General features: G+C 37.9%; 2 protein-coding genes across 2 annotated transcripts in view; one reads left to right on the top strand and one right to left on the bottom strand.

Moving 5' to 3' along the window:
• LOC134851282 (uncharacterized) overlaps positions 1–20,245 on the bottom strand; it is a 534,247-nt gene that overhangs the window by 155,246 nt on the left and 358,756 nt on the right. The window lies entirely within an intron of this gene.
• LOC134857125 (uncharacterized) lies at positions 2,201–19,202 on the top strand. The gene is made up of 3 exons (XM_063873498.1): positions 2,201–2,676; positions 3,597–4,124; positions 18,388–19,202. The coding sequence occupies exons 1-3, from the start codon at positions 2,550–2,552 to the stop codon at positions 19,107–19,109; spliced, it is 1,377 nt and encodes a 458-aa protein (XP_063729568.1). The 5' UTR covers positions 2,201–2,549; the 3' UTR covers positions 19,110–19,202.

The raw sequence follows: 20,245 nt of genomic DNA on the forward strand, positions 1-20,245 counted from the left end.
AGTCGACCAGAGCAACGAACAATCAACCTCGACTTTGGATACCTCGAATAAAGACGTTCAATTGAGCTCCACTCCAAAAAACAAACAAAAGGCCAAGCTGAAGAAGATAGACTCAGAAACACGACTTGAGGACATCCTCGACACATTTCAAAACTAAAACCTGGCACCAGCGGAGTGGGAGAGTTTTGCGGACCAACTTCTCAAGAGGGGGGTTCAAAAGATCGCGGACGACCTCAGAGGACATGTCCAGTCAGCATCCGAACGGGATACAAGATTTGAATCTCCTCAAGGGGTTTCAGACGATTCTAGCGCCGAAGAATCGGGGGTCTGACGAAGCTCAAGACAGACTAAGAGTAAGAGCCAAAACAGTTTGGGAACCCGGTCAAACATTTCAACCCGGAAGTATCGGAGGAGTTGTCAGGGGGAACAAACTTCCAAGAACGAAGCGACAGGCCTATAAAGTCCAAATTACGCCTCCTAGAAAGACACTTATTCAGGAAAAATTCGGCTACGCAACGCTGGACAAAGGAGTAGATTGGAACCCTTGCTGGAGAATCTACCTGGAAAAAAAACTAAGGAAATTGAAATTCTGCAATTAAAAATTTTCCAAATTCGGGAACTTTTTTTGAACTGAGTGTATAAAACTCTTTATAGTATAAATTATTTCAAACATAGAAAAATCTATTTTCCACTCGAGGGGGTATGTCATACTGCTACTGCAAAAACGGTAATTACATGATGTTATAATAACCTTCAGTGCTATCAATTATGATTGTTATTATGATTATTATGATTATTATTATGATTATTATGATTATTATTATGATTATTATTATGATTATGATTATTATTATTATTATTATTATTATTATTATTATTATTATTATTATTATGTGTCCAAGGTCACGCGTTCAGAGACATTGGTACACAGCTGAGAGCTCAGTGTTTAAATCTGATGTATTACTCTCAGTGACCATAAAAATAGACAGAGAAAACTATTAATTCAAGCTACAAAAAGTACATTCTTGAATTATCACTAGTTTTCCAACTAGATACCGTATAGGATATCACAAAATCTTCTCAGCTAAAAAAGTCTGAAAAGAACCACACTGATCACACTTTTCATTAAACCTTTTCATAAAAAGTTAGAACAAAATGGAAAAATGTTTGCAACCTATGGGCAAATGTGCGAACTTAGCAACATATATTTGTTTTTTTTTGCCATGTTGTTGCATTTTTGCTCAACTAAATTTTATAAATACAAACGCACACATTCAAAAAACTCTTTCAGACTTTTTTCATTCAGTTAAAATTAAAAACAATCGTTCAAAAATTCCATAAAAATAATAAAATTCAAAAGTTCAAAAATTAATCTGAGTGAAAAAACCCTCGAAAACTTTGAGCTATGAGCGCGCGCCAAAAAGTATTCATATTTTCTTTTTTGTTCCGACTTTCGATACGAAAGTAACCGAATGTTTGTGCTCGGGGTGGGTTTTTTTTTCTTCAGACAATTTTCGACTTTCTAACTAGCCACTTTTGACGGATTTTTTTTTCTATGTCATTCAAAAGGTATTGTTGTCCTGAGCTTAAATTTGAAACCAGTGATCGTAAAAATATGGGGATTCAATCCGTCTTAGAAATCCTTCCAAATTGGTTGAAACAAGCTTATTTGCCACAACTGATTTGTTACAAGGAGGAAATTCTATTGTTTTGTACTTAATATGGCGTGTGAGGGGATGATTTTCACACAAAAAATTTAAATTTTAGAAAAAAAATTTTTAAATTTCATTTCAATTTTTTTAAGTTTATTACTGCTCCATAAACCTTAAAAGGCAGTCGGAACACTCAGGACTTCGCCCTAATACGAGCAGTCTTGTTTGCTTTTTGGCTTCCTGGTGGTTTATTAGTTTGAAACTTTTCAACCAAATTTTTGATATATCTTTATTTCCCCTCTCTCTCCGGCAAAAACCAATAACCAAGTTAGCATGAATTATTAACAAAAGGGTTATTTCAACTGAGAAGTAAAAGCCCACTCCCTCTAAATTAGCTATGACAATGTGAATCAGGTTATCTTACATAAAAGAAACCTTTTGGATCTTAAACCAACGCAATACTTATAAAGCAGTACTTAAAATTAATCTTTTGCTTCGACGAAAACAAGCTGAGGTTTGAGGTTGTCGCCAATCAAGATATTCTTATCGTTATTACGTAGTTGACTTCAAATAATACCTACACATTTAAAGTCGAAAGCAGACTTCATTTTCTAACAATTCAATGGTCATGCTAATTTTTCAGTCCAAATTGTATCTTTAGAGGTTCTCTTCTGTTCAGAACATTTTGAGCAATACACTCTTTGTTTCAGTTCAATATAAGAGTGTACTGATTTTATACACTGCACTGAAAATAATTCATCTCAAAAGTGCGTACTACTTTTTGCTATCAGCCATCAATTATTTTCATTTTTCAGTTTTTTAGTAATTTCTAACCAGAATCTCAACATTTTAAATCTTTTTACACTGACAATTTTCTGCTGCTTCTGGGAGAAAAAAATGGCTTTGCAGCGAAATCATTTTACGAAAATATTGTCAGTTGTGCTGACACTTTCATTTGTGGGAATTATAGCAATGACAGTTGCAGAAATGGGCATGTTTTTCCCAACCGAAGCCAGTGAAAAAGGTAGGCGCAAGTATGGTTCTTAGGTCCCTAAACTAAGAATTAAGTATTCATATGCTGAGCATTGTTGTTCCGTCTTTCGATACGAAAGTAACGGAATATTTGCAGACAAATTTCGACTTTTTAACTAGCCATTTTTGACGGAATTTTTTAATATCATTCAAAAGCTATTGTTGTCCTGAGCTTAAATTTGAAAAGATATTTCACCTGTGATCTTTTTTCGTAAAGTTATGGGGTTTTAAAGATTGCCATTTTGGCCAATTTGGAACAATTAACGCGCTATATATTTCGCGCTATTAACGCGTAAGCGGAGATTTAATCCGCCTTAGAAATCGTACCAAATTGGTTCAAGAAAGCTTATATGCCATGATTGGTATAATAATAGGATCGAAATCTATCTTTTTGCACTTTATATGGCGTGTGGGGGGATGATTTTCATAAACATTTTCAAATTTTAGAAAAAAAATTTTCATTTTATTTTATTATATTTAATTTTTTTTGTTATTACTGCTCATGAAAACGAGCAGTCTTGTTTTAGCTTACTGCAGAATTACTTGTACCTTTTTAAAATCTCTGCAGTTCTTTAACAGATTTTTATTAAACTCCTTCAAAAATTGAATGGAACAACAATTTGCATAAATTTGTAAGTATTTTTGAAATTTTTTTTTGTAATACATGGTGAGGTGATTCTTTATTTTGTTTTATTTAAATTCGAGAAAAGTTCATTACTTTTTTGATAATAGTTGTGTAAAAAACATCTACAAAAGTATTCCTAAAAAGGGAAGGGCAGCTCAACTCGAATAAGTGATACTGAAACAAAAAACCTTATAACATTTTTGTGTATTTTCTGGGCTTCGATATTGGACTTCAAATAAAATAGTTTTCTTCAAAGGGACCCAGTTATCACACTTGTGCCTGCAAAGGCCTGTCTGAGTCTGCCATTGGTCTTATTGCCGGAATCCAGGATGCTTTGGGAGTCATTTGCGGATTTATGATATCATATTTTGTCCACTTAAAGACTATGACACTCATTCTGCGAGTCAATTATTTCGGCTACGCATTGGCCATCTTCATATTCGGTTCGAGCGTGTTTCTAGATTCGAAAGCGCTCTTCATTACTGTTGCAGCCCTTTCGCAGTTCATTATGGGTGTGACTTCGACGGCCTTAGCTTGCACTATCGCTCCCATACTATTCGCTCTTTACCCGCAACAGCGGGGTCTGTTGTCTACATTCAACCAGGCCTTTTCTGAAATAGGCTCTATTGCTGGGCCTCCTCTAGGTCAGTTTTTATACAACTTAGGAGGGTTTTCTGCGCCTTTTTTCACCACCGGCTCGGCTGCAGTGTGTTTTGCGACAATGATGGCTCTGTTTTTGTTGCCGTATTCAAATGAATCAATCGAGAGTCAAAACAAGGATGACGACAAGGCTGCCGAACTCACACGATTGGCAGGTTCGTTTAATTAAAACCAAATAAAACCTGGGCTTAGGTAATCAGTATATGATTGAGCCAATCTTCAATAGGATGATACATAATAAGGCCATTTAAATTGTTTTTTATCGTTTGTAACGACACGTGACAAAACTCAAGAAACAAATCGAAATTTTGTAAGAATTGAAAAATAGCACAAACATGGATGTGACATAGATTTTACATCGATGTAGTATCAATGTAGCAAAACTATCATAACTTAGATGTCACATCGATTTTTCATCGGTTTCACATCAATGTTTTCGTAATAAGTAATAGAAAAACAATGAACATAGAAAAAACATAGTTTATGTATGTATTTGTACTGGTGCATCCATGAAATATGTCAAAACAATGCAATAACAATGATACATTTCTGAATTGCAATGGAACTTCAACCCCGGAAATCATCATAACTTACAGGGGGTCTAATTTTTTGAAACAGAATGCGCAAAAGGGTTTGATACCTGTTTTTCTGGATTCAAAATCTTGCTCATGCTAAACCAGTTTTTTTACCATTATTTTTTTTTCTTGTAGAAACTGGTACTGCAAGAGCAAGAGCAACCCGAAAAAAATCCAAGAAGGTCTGATTATGTTTGTTTTGAAGAATTGTGATTTGGCTGGTGAAATATTTTATGCAACTGGTAGCTTCCTTGCAATATGCTTATTTCATTTTTTCAGTTCAGAAAATATTAGATTTTAAACCACCTCGATAATGCCTGAAAAACTTGCTTGAACTGATTCACCGGCTTTTTCAGCAAGGGCTCACTTAAGGGTCGTCTGACCATTTAGCCCCCAATCAAATCAATTGCTGTTACGGGGCCTCTAGGGAAAGAGCACGGTTACTAGAGGCAGAAACGCCATGTCAGTTTCTAATTATTTAACGAAAGCGAGTGGTAGTAAGTGCGAATAGTAATTAGAAATTTACGACCTCAAAAAATGTTAATAAATACGAATTTTATCTTTGCTCAAATTAGAACCTATTAGAAAACAATGACGCACTATAGTTCAGAAGTTGTTACATTTAAATTCAGTGACAAAAGTGTAGATTTGGCGATTCTACTGTGAATTTGGGTAAGTTGCCGAATCGTCTTAGAAAGCATTACCTTGGGGTTATAGAAGTTATTGGGGTTATAATACGCTGCGATCGTTTAACGGCCAGGTCGAGTGATTAGTAGCATAAGATAAGCGAATCAGGACATTCAAAATTTAGACAAAATTCATGTTTTTACTTCAACAACCGACTTTGAAATCTTTTCATAGGTGAAGTAAGATCATCCACCCTCACAGGCTCCTAGATAGCACCAATTAAGCAGGTGTAAAAGTCCGGCGGTCTGCGGCAAACGTAATAGTTCATGAGATCTCGGAATAACCACCCGTTGTCCACGTATTAAATAAAGATATAAAAATTTTCACGTTCCGCGCTAATGCAGTGAACGGATTTCAAAAATTTTCAAACCAACCAACCTTTTGATTCTTTTAAGAAATACAAGCAATCTTAGAAGACCAGGAGATAAGAGCTTCCTGATACTCAGCGCTGACGATTACTCTAAGTAAATAATACAAATCCCGGAATTTCGGAAGTCGTTTCATGGCCCCCACTGAACTCAGGAAGCCAAAACTTCAGGGTATGCTAGATAATAGTAAAATACGTCGCGTGTCATAACTTGAATCAAATCCTTGGATTAAACCGGAAATTGCTAGCATTTGGGAAAAAAACCCTTAGACCTGAACAGGCAATTTACGCAAATTAATGAGCGAGGGCGTTTTTATTTTATAGCGGCAAAAGACACAAGACACAAAGCGGCAAACCGCGAAAACAACCCTAGTAAATGAAATCCCTCTGGCGATCCCTCCTGGTGTTAATAACGTTTTCCAGGTAAGAACGATAATGGACCTTAAAAATGAATTATCTTGGGATGTACTGATGGGATATGGATGAAATTTGGTAGGTAGGACGCCCTTTGGTGTCTAAACCAAAAAATGGAAGATTGGCCCCGGGTGATCGCGGGATGATTTTTAAATGACCTTTGGGCGCTTGGGACAAAATTTGCTTAGAAAAACTGGGACTAACACCGGAAAACGGCACCTTCTCCATCCCAACCCTTGGAGGGAAGTTATCTAATGGGAACTGATGCAGAAGTTGAGAAGGATATAGCTTTTACCTTGTAGCATTGAAGTAGTGAAACCAATTAAAGTGGACTTGACAAACATTGGGATCAGCTTAGCTGGCGAATGCGCTATTTTTAGATTATCAATCAGACAAAAAAGTAGTCCAAGAAGACTGAGAAGAACTGGCGGGAGTAGGAGCATACCATGGAAAGTAGGTCTCCCAAATAACTTGAATTGACGGGATATTTACTTAGCTGGACAGAGGTGGATTTTGACGCAACCCGAGCCCTTATAAGCAAACTACGCTCACCGATAGCTAGAAGGTCGGGATTAGAGTGGAGTATAGATTGGAATTTTGAACGCTTGTTTTGAATTCACTACCCACAAAAAGGATTCGACAGGGGGATAATCAAATGGGGTCGTAATGTCAATGGAATAATTAAATAAAAACCTTGAGTGAACTGTTAATCAAAAATAACTTGGTTTCGAGACTTGGAAACTGGACTTGATTTTCGCCCAACTTAGTTAGAGATACCTATGGTGAATTTGGAATTCAGAAATATGAGCGTCAGCGAAAAGTGCACTAAGGTTAATGTCAGGATTGATAAGGACGATCTTAACTGTTACTATAAACAAATTTCAAATAGACAAACATGGCTAAAAGGTTGATTGCAGCCTATCCATAGGCAGAAGGGTTAGTTCTTTTGAGTAAAGTAGATGGGTTCTCATTCAGTGAAAAGGCGAATTAACCGGTAAACAGTAGAGTCGGTTCTCAGAGTTGGAGAACAGTGATTTATCAAGTCAGAGAACGCAGTTCAAGTACCTCAAAGGAGTCGTGATCCGTGGTGACACGATTCATTGTAGCAGTTCGAATTAACTACATGTGTAAAAAGTACCCTGTGTAATTCGTTAAATGGGATTCTCTAGAGAGAGAATCGTTACCTAAGTTAGTTGGGAGTTGAATTGCAATTAGGCATTTGTGTCAATTGATCGCGGACCCTTTCTTTCTGATAGATTTCTAAAATAATCCGGCCTTTTAAAGCGTTCTGTATTAGGAATTATATTTACCTGAACTTCACTAAAAATTGGGAGTTAATGCGATGATGAGAGCGGACAAGACAGCTTCAAGACCAGTACAAAAGCGGGCAATTACAAAAAAAAAACATTACAGAATAGTTGCCACCAACTTAGCCATTTTGGAATTGCAGATAGTAATGAATCTTAGTCGCCCCGTCGAGTTCAATACCCGTGGGAACATTGGCGGGGTCGTTAGAAGGGACAGTACAAACTTCGAGAAGCAACCCCCTAAATCTAGAAAAAGAATATTTAATTGGTGCTAAGGAAATTAGCAGACCATAATTTAAAAGACTTAATTTTGACCAATCAGAAAACTTAATGATTAGTTGGAGTGAAAAGGCTCAAAATAGCAGAGTTTTTATGAAATCATTTTAACCAAAAACAACGTAGGTAACGAGCCTATTATAAAAAAGTTCCCAATAAATAGATTTTTTATCAATGGTTTCGACAAATAAAGGCTATTCCGTCCCAAAATATGAGATCTGATTATAAGTTCCGCTGATGCATGAGCTCCTAAGACTCAAAGGTTCTAAATCCAGGCCTCGAAACTTTAATCTTTTCAAAAGCGGGTTTTCTCCTCTGCTCACACATTGTATATATTGACGAGACTATAATTCCATAAATGAAACATTTTTTAAAACTTTCAAAAGTCTTGGTCCGAAAGTACCTACGGTTTTATTCTAGCCGTAGAAGTTCCAACCTTTGCAAACGTTATTAGTTCTAATGTCAATAATTCAATCGAAAAAAAATGTCATAATTCCAAACATTCTAAAGTAGACAAAATGTTACTCAATTTTTGTGTTTGATTGATTTCTTCTTAAACTTCTCCTTCATGAGTTGCTAGCATCATAGTGATTTCTCCAGGTGGCGAGAACGACAAACTGAATATTTTGTTTATACTACTGTTGATTTTTCGGACCGTTAAGTTCTTTTTATAAGTACAGGAGTAGTCCAATTAAGCGTACTAATTAAGGCCTGAAAAGCTAGTCTTAATTCAATTGATGCCTCTAGCATCTCAAAAGTAATTGCATTTCAATTAGTTAGAGAAATAATCCCTCACTCACGCGTTTAAAACAGAGATAACCTACATGGTGCTAATTGAAGGCAACAAAAGACGTTTGTGAGTTTTATAAAAAATCATACTGCCTATTTCTTTAACCATTGTTATACCACTCTATCAGATCAGATTCAGATATAATGTTTGAAGCGTCATTCCATTTTACTTCATCTTCGAAAGACAAACAAATGCTAGTGGTATCAGGCCATGAGTATTACCTTAAACGAAAAAACAAGACAACAACAAATTGGAACTGCTCAAAGTACCAAACCCATAAATGCCGCGCAACAGCAATTACGGATGGAGAATATTTTATTGAAACGAGGGGTCAACATAACCACGATATTTCCACGGGCAAACCTGATGCTCGACTAGTTTTCAAAAACATCAAGGAGCTAAGCGATAGTAACACCCCAACCGTCGCAGTCGCAACCGCCATTCAGCCAATTACAGACAACTTTGCCACTCAACTAGCCCTACCATTCAAAGAAAATTTAGTTCGCACCGCACAACGAGCGCGCAAGCAACGAGAAGAAGTCTTACCAGTCTCCCCAGCAACCAGAAGTTTCGAAATACCCGAACTTTTCAAAATTTTTATAAGATTTGACAGTGGACAAAATGATCACGAGAGGATTATTTTATTCGGCGACCCTGAAATGCTACGTGTGCTTGAAACATCCAACTTTTGGTAGGCTGATGAAACTAAAAAAGTCACCCCGAAAATGCTTTATCAACTTTACTCCATACACGTTAGTCTTTCAGGAATAGCCCCTACTTGCATATATGCGTTCCTGCCAAAATAAAAACTTACCACCGTTTCTTAGAAGCCCTAAAAATACTAGTCCCTGATAGTAGACCTGAAAAAATTTTACTGGACTTTGAGCAGGCCGCTATTCAAGCGTTTCAGAAAAATTTTCCCGAGACCAAGCTGTCGGGATGTTTCTTCCATCTTTCACAAAGTTTTATGAGAAAAATTGCGGAGCTCGGTTTCAAAAAGGATTACGAAACTAACCACGAGTTCGCTTTAGCACTCAAAATGTTACCCGCACTGGCTTTCGAAAAAAAAGAAGAAATAGGAAATTCATACGATAAAATAGTGGAGGAAATTCAAATAGTTTGCGATCGCACCATAAAAGAGTCGGAAAAAATAGCGCAAGTATACGAGCTTTGCCTTTACTTTGGATCTAACTACATAAAAAGTCTTGTCCCGAATCGGGAAGCCCTATTTCCCCCTTCATTATGGAATCAAAGGGATGCTGCATCATCGGGTTTGGCCAGAACAACAAATGCTGTAGAGGGCTGGCATTATGGCATACAGTCATACTTCAGTGGATCGCATCCCAGTATATGGAAAGTGATTGCAAATTTGGAAAAAGACGCTTCCGTCCAAAAACTTAATTTTTATAACGCCTCGAGTGGGCACCAATTTACAAAGAAGAAAAAATACCGGGTGCTCAACGAAAAAGTGCAGAATATTATGCATGTCTACGAAGAAAAACTGATTTGCATTTCTTCTGCGCTATGGCGAACTTGAGTTAAATATTTGCTATTTAATCTATATTGCCAAGCAATAAAATTTTTTCCATGTTTAATTATTTTCCTTGATTTTTCAAAATTGAGCTAGAGTCGATTTGAAACCGGCAAAATAATAAATACATACAAGGTGTTGACTTTTCTTTTCCCTCCGCCCAACCCTGTAAGGTTAACCCATTTATTGTACCCTTGATATACCGGTTATCATATTTACCCGAAATTCAACTTTTTTGGGAAAATTGGAAAGTTTTTTGTTCCGCCATGGATTCGATCCTTTGATCTCTAGATTTTGAGACTAACGCTTTAACCACTATACCATGCGGCCTTCGGTTGACTTCCAAGTTATTCTTCCAATTTTGGCTCTTTGATTTTAATTAAGCCCATGTTTGAGTTTTCAAAGCGTAGATCAATTCTGTCGGCGCCAAAAGATCAAGGTCAAGAAATTCAAATGGTTTTGGACTGTTTTGTATATGCACCAATTTGAATCATGTCGGTCGGATTCGTTTTCAAATTCATATCAAAGTCTAGACTATCGGCAAGGTCATTTCTGTTCAAATCTAAAACGCATTTAGCAGCGTGCATGTTAACTCATTTTGGTTCGCAAAATTTTTCGCAATTTAAGCTTTGATGTTTACCGACGATATGGTTCCGAATCCTTTTCAAGTAACTTTAACTTTGATTCTAACAATTGGTTTTAAAAAGGGGTTAAATTGTAGTGGGGTTATATGATTTTGGGGTTATATGAGAGGGGGTTAAGAAAAAGGGGGTTACAAAACACGGGGTGATAAGCTTGGGAACCATATAACGGAATTCCTTCAGTTTTAGTGTCTGCTTTCGAAGTTACGTTGATTCATTTGTCACTAAAAGCGCCTCTCTGTAATTCGGCGTCCTCTGAGCCGATTAGTACTTTTCCTTTTTGCTGTTTCGGTTCCCAACCCAAAAACTTTTGTTGTCTTTTGATGAGCTATCAGCTATCTTTTTAAAATTTTTGATCGGCTATTTTTTGGGGGCAGTAAAAGATTATGGCTAGAAGGCAAACTCATAAAAAAAAGTTTCTCCAAATCCAAAGAAATTCAGGTCCACAATTATCGTCAATCTTTTTATAATTTTGCATAACTCCTTTTTTCAATTTGTTTTTTTGGGATAGAAAATTATAGCATATTGGATTTTCCCTCAACTTTGAGAAATTCATTAAGAATGAATTGAGAAACAGTTTGAAACTTGTTAAAAATGAGTCCATTTTTTATTGATAAAGCGTGAGATAGTTAACCAAATTGATGCCATAACCCAAACTAACCAACGTCCCATTTTCAATCTAATTGTCTGCTAAGCAAAATCTGCTAAAAGATCCATCTTTCAATTTTATGCTGAAAGAAATGTCTGCTAAACGCTCGGTCTCCACTTGAATTCTATAGTTTGGCTAATATGAGTTCTCACTGAAGTTTTTTTTAAAACCTAAAATACATCGTTATTTTGGGCGTTTTCTTCGCAGAGCACAATTGGGTGACCTCAATTTGTTCGTCAATTGTCTGCTGTGCGTTTCAACTTTTTTTAAATATTGATGCATTTAATATATATAATGGTAAGTACAGATAACTTGTTACGATAAGAAGCATTTTTTTCTTGAAACTACAAATATACGTAAGAACTTTGTATTTTGCTCAGTTCGTTTTTCTTTTGCAATTTGGACAACCTCCGAAGTCACAAAGTTAGTTTGAAGTATCTTTGTGTGGCTTGAAAAAATTCACTGTCTCGTTCTGCATGGTCTGAATAAAATTTCTACTGACATTTCAGCTCCCCAATTTTTTCAATTGCTTTTCATGGGACTCCAGTGAAAAAACACGGGTACTAGAGGCAAAAACGCCAAACTAACAAGCTCTAAATGTATAACGAAAGCGGTTGGTAGTAAGTGTGAGATAGATATTCGAAATTTACGACCTCAAAGTCGTTGTTCAAGTCTTAGACTCATTTGTGTTCAAATAAGAACAAATTGCAAAATAGTGACGCCCTATAGTTCAAAGATTGTTATGTTTTTATATAATGATAGAAACACAATTCAATTCATAATTCAATTATTGCTAGGGATTTTAGCAGACGGGCTTTTTTGAAGATTTAAAGTCGACCAATCTGAAAGCTTTTTTGTTTACTCGGATAAAAGGGCTCAAAATACAAGCTCTTATTGAAGTTTTCATATATTGAACTTAAAAAAAACGTAATTTGGACGTTTTTTCACAAGACTTTTTCGGGTGAAAACTTGGGTGGCATTATGTCAAAACTCAGTCAAATTACCTTGCTTCTTTTTTCACTAGTAAATAGCTGCCAAGCGTGTAATGATTGGATGTATGCTACAAACTCAGATTTATTTGTTTTAATACGAGATTGAAAATGTGTGCTCTTATGCCTAAATGGCTCAAATTGATCTAAAAAACGGACAGTTATTAAAAACTTTGCAACGAACATGCCAGCGTTTCAACGCATTTTAATGCAAACATACAATAAATGACGTTTTCTCATTTTGGTTTGGCAAGAAATATATTCAATAGTGTAAATTTAGAACGAAGGATATAAACTGTAATTCAGACGTTTGTCGGAGACAATTACACAGAGGTCAACCAAAGGTTACACACAACTCCGAAGGTTAAATACCAGTTAGCGCCAGACAGATAGATTAAATCGATTGCAATAAATAAGATAGAACTAAAATGGACTGTGAACTATTTTAATCACTATGACATTCCCCTTCTTGCGAGAGAATGAAAATTATCAAAATTGGAGTACTTGATGAAATGTAGATATGAGGACAACATTTTAGCTAGAGCTTTAGGTTTTGATATGGACTAAATGTAGATTATTAAACAAGTCTTTGTTTCCGCACTCGTTTCTTGCTTCCCGCCTAAGGAATATTCAGTTTAGCCGCTACCACAGGTTCGATGTCATCTTGACGGTTTTTCTCGATCACTGTCTCTCGCGCAACCGTGTACGCCGTCGCGTTTCGTAGTCGCTTGGTCAGATCGTCGTTACCATAGGGCGTTTTGCGCTCGTCGTGGCTTGTTCCCCCAACTCGGCCGTAGGCCTTTTCGCTCCCTGCGTTCCGGTGGTTGTTTGTACATCCTCCGTTGCACAATTTCCCACCAATACTGGTGCTGCTCGACCAAGCATGTGTTTCGCTGCCAGTGGCAGATCATCGTCCTCATCCGAATCTGAGTCGTCATCGCCCTCCATGTTTCGGCTTTGTTTCGCTAGTTTGCTTTTGGAACTAGATTGTGTGCCTCTGAAAATTGATGGCTGAGTGGTCATCATTTTACGTTTGACCTCCTGTGATGTCGGCGGGGCTCCGAGTGCTCGCTTCCTAGGGTTCGTATTTTTCCTCAACGCCAGTCCCAATTTTCTAAGAACAGCACCATTACTCATTTTAATTGTATGTTCGGTTTCATGTAAAATTTTTGATGTTACTGGTCTGTACCTGTTTAGATTTTTGTCCCCCGTCCGCTGCATAACAATTGCTGGTGGCGCTGTTGCCGCCGGCGATTCTGCGCTTGAGCCGATTTTTGGATCCATCCCCTGGTTCACTATTTGTTCGTCCGTTAGTCGCAATGGGTGCCGCCTCTTCTTTACATTTTTATGCAGTATCAGTTCAAACTCGCCAGTTTTTCTCTACCGGATGCGGCATCAATTGGGCGTCTGGATCTTTTTCTTTTAAAGAAACAGATTTGGAGCGGATTACATTTCACCAGTTTATGTTCCTTAAAGACGGCTTGTTAATCAGATTGCTGAGACCAGTATTAGCTTCCCTCCCGCTGTGAGCTTGGAATGGTGCTAGCTTTAGCGTGGCGTTGTGAGAAAATCTTAAGGCGCCGAGGGCTCTCTCGAGCATTCGCTCCAAGGGTTCCGTTTTTTTTTCTCGCGCATACGTGAGTAATGAATACTTGAGGCTGCCGACGGTTCGTTCGACGCATCCTGTTGCTCTATGATCATTAACTGGCGAGACGACTAAATCAATCTCTTCTTGTTGACAGAAACTCCCTACGTTTTCGGACATGAAGTTCGTTCCTTGGTCAACCCGAGTTTGTCGCGGAACACCATGCGCCGCGATATACGTTCGTAACAATTTTGAAATTTTATCCGACCTATTTAAGTTACAGACCATGGCCGACGGCTATCTAGAAAAACGGTCCACAGCCACCAGAACATACTTCTTAGTTTCATTTATGTAGCTGATTGGTTCTTAGAAATCTAGTTGAACCGACTCTTTCGGTTCTTTGGGTTTCTGATGTCCTTGGGATCATCCCCTTTAGGACACATGTATTTCAAATTCTTACCGGCTAGTGTGCATCATCGGCATTTTTCTGCGATTGACGCTGAGCTGCGATATATTTACAGGTACCAGATGTCTTTTGCCGCGTCGTACATATTAGATTTCCCGTGGTGGAAAAATTGCAGTCGATTGTTTACCGCCATGTGTAGAGAGTTCGGGATTACGTGTTGGTCTTCCATCCACAGGCATCCGTCTCTAACATGAAAGTCCTGAGTGCATTGAGCGTAATATTTGCTCATTGCTGTAATTTTACTCTTTAATTCTGGGTCTTTGCATTTAATCATTTCAATACTGGCTTGTAATTAAGGGTCTGCGGGATACTGAGATTCAACGAAACGAAGATTGAATAGTTCAGGAAGGGCGGTTTGTTTATTTACAATTTTACAGTTCCGAAGAATGTTTGGCATTAACCACTTTTCAGGATTAACTGGCGGATAAACTTCACCTGGATAAACCGATGGAATTGATATAATGGTGTTACTTTTAGTGCTCCTGACTTCTGTGGTAAATGCTTGGTAAATTCTGATTATTTCTTCGATTTCGTCGCTGCTAATGCTTGGATACTGTTCAAGTAATTTTTGTAATTTCTGTTCCATTTTAAAGATTGAGTTTTTGAAGTTTCTCTGAGATTTATTATGACCAAATTTATTTTAAAAGCTGCTCAACTAATTTTGCATATGATTCAGTTGACCTGCCGGATATGCACCTTGTCGCATTGTGATTGGTGTGATTTTCTTCGCATGTTATTCAGCCCTCTAGCGACTGTTTTCTATTCGATATATTACATACGCGTTGTTCATTGGCCGGTGGCGACTCAAGTTTTCCTTTGGAGAGAAATGTCTTCTGAAATCCGAGTGCGCCGCGGATTGAGTTAATTTTCGCGACCGTAAACATACTATCATATGTGCTAACTGGTTTAGCGTCCGAACTTGGATTTCTTGATAGATTGTCCGCGAGACCAATTTTAGATCCGCGTTTATGTTCGATTTGGAAATCAAAAGGTATGAGACGATCCAAGCAACGTGTTAATCTGCTAAACATGGTCTCTATTTTTTGTTGTTCCCATTTAGCAGTGAGATCAATGCTTTATAGTCCATAACGATTTAAAAATTTCTTCTCAGTCTGTAGTTTTGGAAATTTTTGACCCCACACGACTGCAAGCTTTTCCAATTTGTTGAGCGAATATTTCTTTTCGGGGTAATTTAAGTATCGAGACGCGAAGGATATTGGCCACCATCCGTCGGATTTTAGTTGCTCGATTACCGCGCTGAGCCCGTTATGACTCGCGTCACACTCTTCTTGTATCGCGGTGCATGTGGAATTGCCGTAGTTGCACAATATTTGCTACTTGCTTCATCAATTTATTAGACGATGTTTGACTCTCGTGTGTCCAGATATATTCTTTTTTGCGACCTAAAAGATGGCGTAACGGAGCCGAAAATTCCGCAAGCGCTGGGAGGTACTTGTGCAGGCTGCGAATCGAAACCATAAAAGACGCAAGCTGTGAGGCCGTTCTAGGGGGCTTTAGAGTTTCAATCTGTTCCGTTTCCCGGATAAGCGGGGTTACGCCGGTGGGTGTGATTTTTTGCCCAAACCATTCACACTCCTTCTGAGCAAACTTCCACTTTTTGAGTTTTATTGACATATTTTTACTGTTTAATTTGCGTGAAATTTTCTCGACCGCTGAGATATGTTCAATTTCGCTGCCTTTGGTGACAACAAAGATATCATCGATGAAGGCGTGTGCCTGTAGAAATTCGGATAAGATTGCTTCCATTACTCTTTGAAACTCCGCCGGCTTTGTCGTGAGTCCGTAAAACCCTGTCTTGAAGCGATACGTTCCTGTTTACTTCCCCCCTAACGAAAAATTACATTGCACGCTAGTTTCCGGATTAAGTGGCGGCTGACCGTATGCGTATGTGAGATCCATTGTAGAAAAATAAACCTCCCCCGTTTTTCGTTCAGTTATAGGCTGTCCTACCTTATCCATGAGTTCTTCGATGTTTGCACTTGATATTTATTTTTGTGGTTGTGTTTGTTTAACTCCCTCCATTCTAATGCTAGTTTTATGGACCCATCTTTCTTCACCGTTGTTACAATTGGAGAAATAAAGTACTTATCCGAGCATTCTTCAAGTTTTTCGGCATGACCTTGTTACAAAAGCTTACTAATTTCTTGATCAATTTTCTCTTGCAGTGTTATTGGGGCCCTCCACCTTTTCTGTTGGACCGGTATTAATTTTTCGAAAAATTCAGCTTGTGTTTTGTAGTTTTTTGAGTTTTACCGACTCGGCAAAAAAGGTTGTTAAATTGCTTACTGAAATAGAGGTGCCATTGATCCAGTGGTGGCTCCGCGCTAGACGTCTCAGCCTCCTGCTTTTTTCCCTGGCTGGATATCACTTTCTTCCCCGGTGTCTTCTGGATTAACTGCAACCCCAGGCTAGATATCAAGTCCCTTCCAGTGATAGACGGTCTGCTGTCTCCTATCATATCACCTTGATCTTTGATTCGACGACCCATCCGTTCGTTTCCAGTAGAACTGTTATTTTCCGTAGTAATTGTAGTAGATTTTTCCCGTAGTCCCCGAACTCATTGTCCCCTGGTTTCAGCTCATTTAATTTTACACCTACGGTGCCTAATGTTCTTCTTAATTCTTCAATTTTAAATATTGAGACGGGCAATCCGCTGTCTATCCTCACTCTTGTCTGTTTCCCATTGATCTTTATCGGCAATTTCGCGGCCGCAACTTTTAGTTCAGTCTCCTTCCTTGCGTGAATGGCCATGACAACATAGTCACCCCCCTCGAACTGCATGAGTCTCATGAACGTGGCCTCACCTCAGGCGTGTTGATCCATCCGACAGAACTTTTGTGCTGTGAATGGATATCCTCCACGTCTCCGGATTCACTTATGTCCAGATCTTCCTGACCTTGGATTAACCCCACTGCGGGCCGTCCTCGGTTATTACTTTTCCCCGGCATGTTTTCTCATAAAGACCTGTCTTACGGTAAGAGTTGCAGGTTGCTCTCCTACCGGATATCTTGCCATGTGTTCTGGGGTAAAGTTAGATTGTTCGCAATTGTAGCATCTCCTGTCTCCTTGTGGTGCCCCGGTCGTCCTCTGTAGGATCCACGTCCGCGTTGCCTACTATTCAGATATCCGCCTCGGATTGCCCCCACCGGTTCGCTTTTGATTTGGAAAGCTCCACCGGTCGTGCTGCTCGGTGTCGTTCCCCCTGTTGTTGACACGTAGGTCGTCGGGTATTTGTCTCCACGCTCGTAGGACAATGATATAAGATACACCTCCTCTGGTGTTTTTGTTGACCGGCACAGTTCATTTTGGCCCTCCTTGTTGTTCATGTTTACGATGAATACGCCTCGTAAGATCCTGGTCTCCAACGTTCCGAAATTGCAACGTGCTGTCATTCCACTCAAGACGAATGGAACTGTTCCATTGATTTTCCAATGTATTGCTTCCTTGCCAACAGCTGAAAGGTCTCATAAGTATCGTTGTGTTCTTTCTTGAACTCCGTTTCCAGAGCATCGATGACTCTCCTCGCCCGCTACTCTGAAATTACCATGAACAGCTTTTAAAATTTTCATGTCTAGACATGTCTTTTCTGCATGTGAAATGAATAAAACATCAGGCATTCTTCCTCAAAACAATTTCGTGAGAAATAGTTGGAGCTGACAGATTTAAAAACCCGTCTGTCGTTTTAAAAAAAATTGCATGCATTATTTTTCTGTTTTTTATGAATCAAGCCTGTCTGTTCCAATTTTTTTTTGCATTTCAATACCATGCTTAAATATACAGCAAAATAAATTATGCTACGATGTTCTCGCGAACGAGTTTCAAAAGTGTTTTTGAAAAACTTTTTATAGGTTTTTTTAAACATCGATCAAATTGAACTTCGGATCTTTCTTAAAACACTATACATAATATATAATGCAAGTTTATCGAGGGCGCTTTTAAAAAACCAATAGTTGTTTCTTTTTCTTAATTTTTGGCTCCATTGTAGCTTGTTAGTTCGCAGCAAAACATTTTGTGCAACTACAAAAAATTTCAATATTTTTAAACTTTAACCGAGGGGTTCAACTGAACTTGGAGCTGGACTAAGAAAATACCTTATTTCATTTTTATGTGCCTGTTTCAGAAGACGTAGACGAAAAGAGTTCTTCCGAAAACGAAGAAAAAATGAACAACCTTGACCAGAAAAAAACACCATCAGACGAAAAACCCTTGAAACTACACAGACTTTTTCTAAATATTGATGTAATTCTGGGCAGCGCGCCTTTTATTGCAATCTCAATCACTATTGGGTTGCAGCGGGTCTTTTTAAACCCAATCCTTCTGAACATCTGCCAAATTCCAGAAGAGAACATGCAGTTTTACTTCATGATTATACCTGCAGCAGCTATAGGCGCTTCTTTCCTTGCTGGGCCGCTAGTTAATATCGGTTATGTTTGGAGTTTCTACGTTACAAGTTCAATTATCGGCACGATCGGCTGTTGTTTCATGTGTGTTGTGGTGTTTTGTGAGTTGAGTCATCTAGCTAATCAAATTCTGATGGCACTATCTTTGGTATTTTTAGGCTATTGTACAGCAGCAGCGTGGATCTCGGAAATGATAGTTCTTGACAACATGTTTGCCTTTTATAGCCCAATGGATAAGGATAAAATGTATCGAATTGTATTATCAGTATGGAACACCAGCATTTGCTTCAAAGGGGGCAAATGTTTGGGATCTGCATTCATTGGCGGAATTTTATTTGACCACGGGGGTTATGGTTCAGTTGTAATAGTACATACTATTATTTACGTTTCAATGTTTCTTGGATCTGTAAGAACGTTTTTTAAGTTTAGAAACTCATTTTGAGCCCTATACCAGACAAAAAAATGATCACTGTCAAATTAACAATTGATATTAACAAATAAATTAACAAATAATTAACAAATAATTGATAATAAAATTTAGTCGGATATTTTTTTCAGATATTTTCACGGCTGTTCCAAATAATTTTCAAATGATTGTTTTCAATTAATTGTTCCCATATTCAAAGGGGAGTTCTCAAATTCGTGGATCAGGACTCGACCCAGACTTAAACTTGATGTATATTTATATCGGCTCAACCAAAAACTTCTATAGTTCGACTAAAGTTGACAAACCCAAAAATGTTTCGGCCAAGGTCGATGATAAAAGCTTCAGTTCGACTATTTCAATTAAACTCGGTTCAGTTTTGAGCTACTAGACCAAGACTATATATATTTCAAACAAGCTAGACCAAGCAAATACAAGAAAATGAAAAATATAAATACCTTTGAAATCATATTTTGTGACAAAAATGCTTGACAGAACAAAAAACATATTAGTAGCTGGAATGGGAAATGGGAACGCGTTGTGGCGATATGTTTTTTTCCTCCAGTAGATCAAGTAGAAAAAAATACAGCGTGGTGTTTACTTTTTTGTGCAAAAATTGTCAATAAATATTTGGTGCAAAATTTTTTGATAAATATTCCATCATTTTCTGCGGAAAACCTAAGGTTTTTCAACGATTTTGTAATTGTACGCGGAGAAACCATATTTATCGAATTATATCAACTTTTCTTTGGATTCATTTCGTTTTTGTTTCGAATTTCAGCTCGACTAGAGGCTCGCCGCGAATAGTGGTTTTTAATCGAGCTTCGAGCCTGTGACACCTAGTTAAATATAAGACACTTCGGTCGTAACAAAAAGTCAAAAACTCGACACGCAAGGCAACTGCAATCAAACGCCATTGAAAAACTCCTACCGTGTATTTGTGTTTTTCAACTCAGTTTCCATGACGACAACTCGAATGATATATCACTTAATGCAATAATTAGCCGACTAGATTGAGTTTGAAAATTCTGCTCAAAAATTTCCAAAAGACCTCCCATTTTGCAATCACAGTAGATCTTGCTTCTGTTCTTTAGTCTTCTAGCTTCTTTATCAAACCTACAGAATATACAGCGCTGATTTAAACTATTTAAACA

This window comes from Symsagittifera roscoffensis, chromosome 1 (genome assembly GCF_963678635.1).
Source record: "Symsagittifera roscoffensis chromosome 1, txSymRosc1.1, whole genome shotgun sequence".
In the NCBI taxonomy this organism is placed as follows: Eukaryota; Metazoa; Xenacoelomorpha; order Acoela; family Convolutidae; genus Symsagittifera; species Symsagittifera roscoffensis.

What these genes read in the sequence shown, in the direction of transcription:
- LOC134857125 (XM_063873498.1), top strand. Translation starts at nt 2,550, where the DNA reads ATGGCTTTGCAGCGAAATCATTTTACGAAAATATTGTCAGTTGTGCTG. An exon ending in AACCGAAGCCAGTGAAAAAG is followed by an intron (nt 2,677 to 3,596) that starts GTAGGCGCAAGT and finishes GTGCCTGCAAAG; the next exon opens with GCCTGTCTGAGTCTGCCATT. An exon ending in CGAACTCACACGATTGGCAG is followed by an intron (nt 4,125 to 18,387) that starts GTTCGTTTAATT and finishes TGCCTGTTTCAG; the next exon opens with AAGACGTAGACGAAAAGAGT.